General features: G+C 46.5%; 1 protein-coding gene across 1 annotated transcript; it reads right to left on the bottom strand.

Annotated features, from left to right (window-relative positions):
* Positions 1 to 333: 333 nt before the first annotated feature.
* On the bottom strand, positions 334 to 2900 carry hoxb1a (homeobox B1a). Its single transcript, XM_063904515.1, has 2 exons — positions 2129 to 2900; positions 334 to 734 (listed from the first exon to the last, which is right to left on the bottom strand). The coding sequence occupies exons 1-2, from the start codon at positions 2898 to 2900 to the stop codon at positions 394 to 396; spliced, it is 1113 nt and encodes a 370-aa protein (XP_063760585.1). The 3' UTR covers positions 334 to 393.
* Between the last annotated feature and the right edge of the window lie 1213 nt (positions 2901 to 4113).

The raw sequence follows: 4113 nt of genomic DNA, 5'->3' as shown, positions 1-4113 counted from the left end.
CTGAACTCTGGAGTACATCAAGTAGGCTAACATGGAATGCATTTCAGAGTGCAGTACAGCATCTCATTACACCAGAGACCACCTCTGAAATACGTCCTGTCAAGTCTCCGAAAATAAAATAGATATATGAGGTGTGGACTGGCAGCTGGAGAGAGGCCAGTTACCCTTCTGGCGCAAAGCACAGAACCCCAAGCTATATGGGGGCTGAACCATGGCCACTACTCTTCTTCTTCTTTCTTGTGTCAGCCTTGATGTGCATTGTTGTTGCTACCATGTGAGCGTTATTTAAGAATGAATTGTCCAATAAACAAAACAGAACAACAAGAACGGCCATCTTTGTCCCACAACACCTGAGTGACAGTTCTGCAGAACCAGTCAAGTCGCTCGAACCAACTACGTCTCCGAGCTCGGGGACGCGCCTGGAGACGTGGACGTGGAAGAGTTGTCGGTGTCCTCCAGCTCCTTGTGGAGGCCGCTGTCGGTACCGGAGGAGCGCGCCGTGGAAGAGGCCCCCTCGCGCTCGCGCTTCTTCTGCTTCATGCGCCGGTTCTGGAACCAGATCTTCACCTGCGTCTCGTTTAGTTCAAGCGTGGCGGCGATCTCCACGCGCCGCGCCCGCGTCAGGTACTTGCTGAAGTGGAACTCTTTCTCCAGCTCCGTCAGCTGCCGCGTGCTGAAGTTCGTGCGCATGGCGTTGTTGTGCGTGCCCGCGAGGCCGAAGTCAGACACTTTGACTGGGAGGAGGAGAAGAGAGAGAGATAAGCTGTTAGAAACGTGTGTTATGAACGAGTAAATCAGGACTAAAGACTGTCTGGTCTTTATTATACATTTTCAAAATATTTAACATGTTTTAAATATTATTATTATTATTATTATTATTATTATTATTATTATTATTATTATTAATTTGATAAATTGCTTGGTTATTTGCATGTTAAGTGGGTATTTTAGGATTATGTGCTTTACATCAAGTATTATTATTATTATTATTATTATTATAATTAAAGAACAAAACGTATTGCCTGTTGAAATTAACGAACGCTAGAGATTACAGAGAAAAATGCAGCTTATGTCACAGGTTCAGTATGAACGAAATACAAAGAGGGGTGTGTGACTGTGTGTGTGTGGGGGGGGGGGGGGCGGGCGGGGGGGGGGGGGCGGTCAAAGATAACAGGGGTGAAGTAACCCGTCTGATATATCCATTAAAAGAGAGGAGAACCCAGACCTGATCTGTCCGGAGACAGGACTGAGACTGAACAAGTCTCTAAAATTAATGTTTAATTCGTTTTAATTTAAAATCCATGGGGTCAAGTTTAATTGTAAATTAAAAATTAAACCTCTTTACTCAATGTTTGCCATGCAGGAAATAGCAAAAGTATAAGTTTTAACGTGTCCTTTTTTTTTTTTACATAATATTTCAAGCTTTACTTTGTCCCCCGACAAAGACTAAGTTGACAGTAAGGTGTAAGCATCATCTAAAACATAATGTAATCTAATGCACAATAAAGCAGTACTTTTATTTTATTTCCGTATAACGCATAATCATAAAACCAATTCGTAATCATAATGAAACTTTATTTCTAATGTGTGTTCTGTGTTGATGTTCGACACTACATTAAACATGGATCTATAGGACACTGACAAACATACTGTACTTGTTTCTTTTGTCCTAAATATCCGTCGGTTTACAGTGAAACGAATTGAGACCAGCGAAACATACAAAGGAAAGAACAAATGGAAAGTAACATTAACATCTGTGAATACACACACATTACAACTGAGGCCTGCTGTCGGCCAATATTAACATTATAACATCACTTCTATTATATGTTAGAGGAAGCAAAGCTCTTTCGTTCGTATTGTTACAAAAGAATCCATGAAAGCAACTCTGTCTAGGCTAGGTTTTCATTTCTCAACTGACTGCAGCTTTTCAAAAATGATTATGCACGTTTATAAAAGCTTATTTTAGGTCATGTTGCTGCAGCACTATGAAAGCCATTGCTCATCGACCTCAGGGGAAACCTCACACATTATTATGAAATCTGCAGGCCAGGGCTCTTTATAATGCTTTTATTCTAAAGGCACCAACACGGACCAATTATCACTAGAGAAATCCACCTCCTCTTACCTGTTTTCGGGGGGTTCCTCTTCACCTTCATCCAGTCGAAGGTCTGCCCCTGTCCAGCCTGCTGGCCCTCCTCCTCCCCCCTCTCCCGGTCCTGGGACACCGGCAGCTCTCCGTAACCTCCTCCGTGTGGAAGGCCCAGGAAGCCCGCTGCATCCAGACCCCCGCCGAGCTGCTGCGGGTACTGAGACCCGGCCAGAGCGCCCTGAGGCCCGCAGTAGGCCCCGGCTAGGGCTCCGTAGCTGGGGCCGAGGGTGGGGGCCGAGCTGGGGTAGGTTGATTGATGATAGTAGGTGGAGGCCGCTGAGTCATCTATGAAATACTGGGAATGTACCGTGTTGGGGGGGCCTATCGCGTTTGCGTAATCCGTGGCGCACGCCTGCCCCGCGTAAGACCCGGTGTTGCTCCCGGTCCCGTTATTATACACAGTCCCACTTTGAGTCTGAAGGTGATGATGGTGGTAGCCGTTGTGCGTCTGCTGGTGCTGCTCATGATGTTGCTGTGGAGGCTCTCCTCCACCTCCAGAGCCCCCGTACAGCCGCCCATCCCCGGTGTAACCTGCTGCCCCGGCGCCAGTTTCACTTCTGGCCCCGTTAACGGGAGCTGGAGAGCTGGTGGGTCCCGTGTGGAAGGAGCCAGAGGTCACCGGGAAGCCCTGATCCAGAGGATGGTGCTGCAGATGATGGTGGTGGTATCCAGACTTAGGCGCAGAATAAGCGCCGGGCCCCGGTCTGTTACAGATGGAGTATTCCACAAAAGAGTTCATGTTGTCCATGCAGACCGGAGGCGGAATTAAGTTTTAAATGATCAGCAAAGTAGGTAGAAATAAAACGACGAAAAACAAAAAAATCAAAAGTCTAAAGATCCCATAAAAAACGTTTTTCCAAGAGTCAATTTGGAGGTGTGAAAATCGGTTAATCACAAGGCAAGATGAGTCCAAAAGAAAAGAAAAATATTTTAAAAATGGTTTAAAAAAGTATCAAAGAGCAAATGTTCTAAATCAGAAAAGTGATATCAAATAATAAAAAAAAGTCTAAATCTTCCAATATGGAGGAAAGAAAGTGGGATCTGCGCGTCCCCGAGCAAAAACACACATGAGTAATGTGCTCCGCTGCGGTGTGTGTGTGTGTTCGTGTGCGTCAACGGAAGGCCTTTCTGTCAGCAGCTCAACCTGAGCTCTCCAATGGATCATGAGTGACAGAGGGAAGCACCGCGAGAAGACGGTAATCAGCGAGTCACCTCCACACAGGTCACACTCCGTGCGCATCCATTCTGTTTTTTGTTTCTCCTACGTTCTCTTCTCTCCTCTCTTTTCCGTAACTATCTCCCCTGTCCTTTTCTCTTTTTCTCAGTGCCACTTCTTTTCTTACCTCTTCCGCGGGTCACGTGGATTTACGTCACGTCGCCTATGGTGACCGAGGACAGAAGTTGGTCAGCCGATCACATAAGAGGGGGAACCACCGTGTGTTAGTATGCGTGTGTGTGTGTGTGTGTGTGTGTGTGTGTGTGTGTGTGTGTGTGTGTGTGTGTGTGTGTGTGTGTGTGTGTGTGTAGGGGAGGGGGACATTTGGGTTCAGGAGTGGAGTTTGCGCGCATTTGGATCGACGCACGCGCCTCATCCATCACTGGCCGTGACATCAGCACGACAAAGAGACTTCAATCAAACCGGCCCATCAATCTGATCTGAGCCGGGTCTGTCAGAGCACAGAGAGAGGCTCAGAAGAAAAGGGGAGCTGAGAGCTGGCCTGCTGCTTCCAGACCTCACCCAGAAATATCCCAGAATGCAAGCTGCTGCTTCTAATAGTAACTCCTGTAACAATATAAGCCACTACTGTACAATCTGCTCTTTAGGTTTATACAACGTTCTCCCCTGTAGCAGTAAAATCAGCTCAGTTGCAGGTAGACCACCGCACACACCAATACAGTATGTGAAATACTTCTCTGGAGTTTAATGCCTGTTATTGCTGGCTGCTGATAACATTAACAAT

The sequence above is a fragment of the Eleginops maclovinus genome, chromosome 16 (assembly GCF_036324505.1).
Source record: "Eleginops maclovinus isolate JMC-PN-2008 ecotype Puerto Natales chromosome 16, JC_Emac_rtc_rv5, whole genome shotgun sequence".
NCBI classification, from domain to species: domain Eukaryota; kingdom Metazoa; phylum Chordata; class Actinopteri; order Perciformes; family Eleginopidae; genus Eleginops; species Eleginops maclovinus.
Note: the sequence above shows the minus strand (reverse complement) of the source record. Positions and strands in the feature narration are given on the sequence as shown.

Coding starts and splice junctions, on each gene's coding strand:
- hoxb1a (XM_063904515.1), bottom strand. CDS start 2,900: ATGGACAACATGAACTCTTTTGTGGAATACTCCATCTGTAACAGACCG. Junction 735..2,128: donor GAGGAACCCCCCGAAAACAG/GTAAGAGGAGGT, acceptor TCCTCCTCCCAG/TCAAAGTGTCTGACTTCGGC.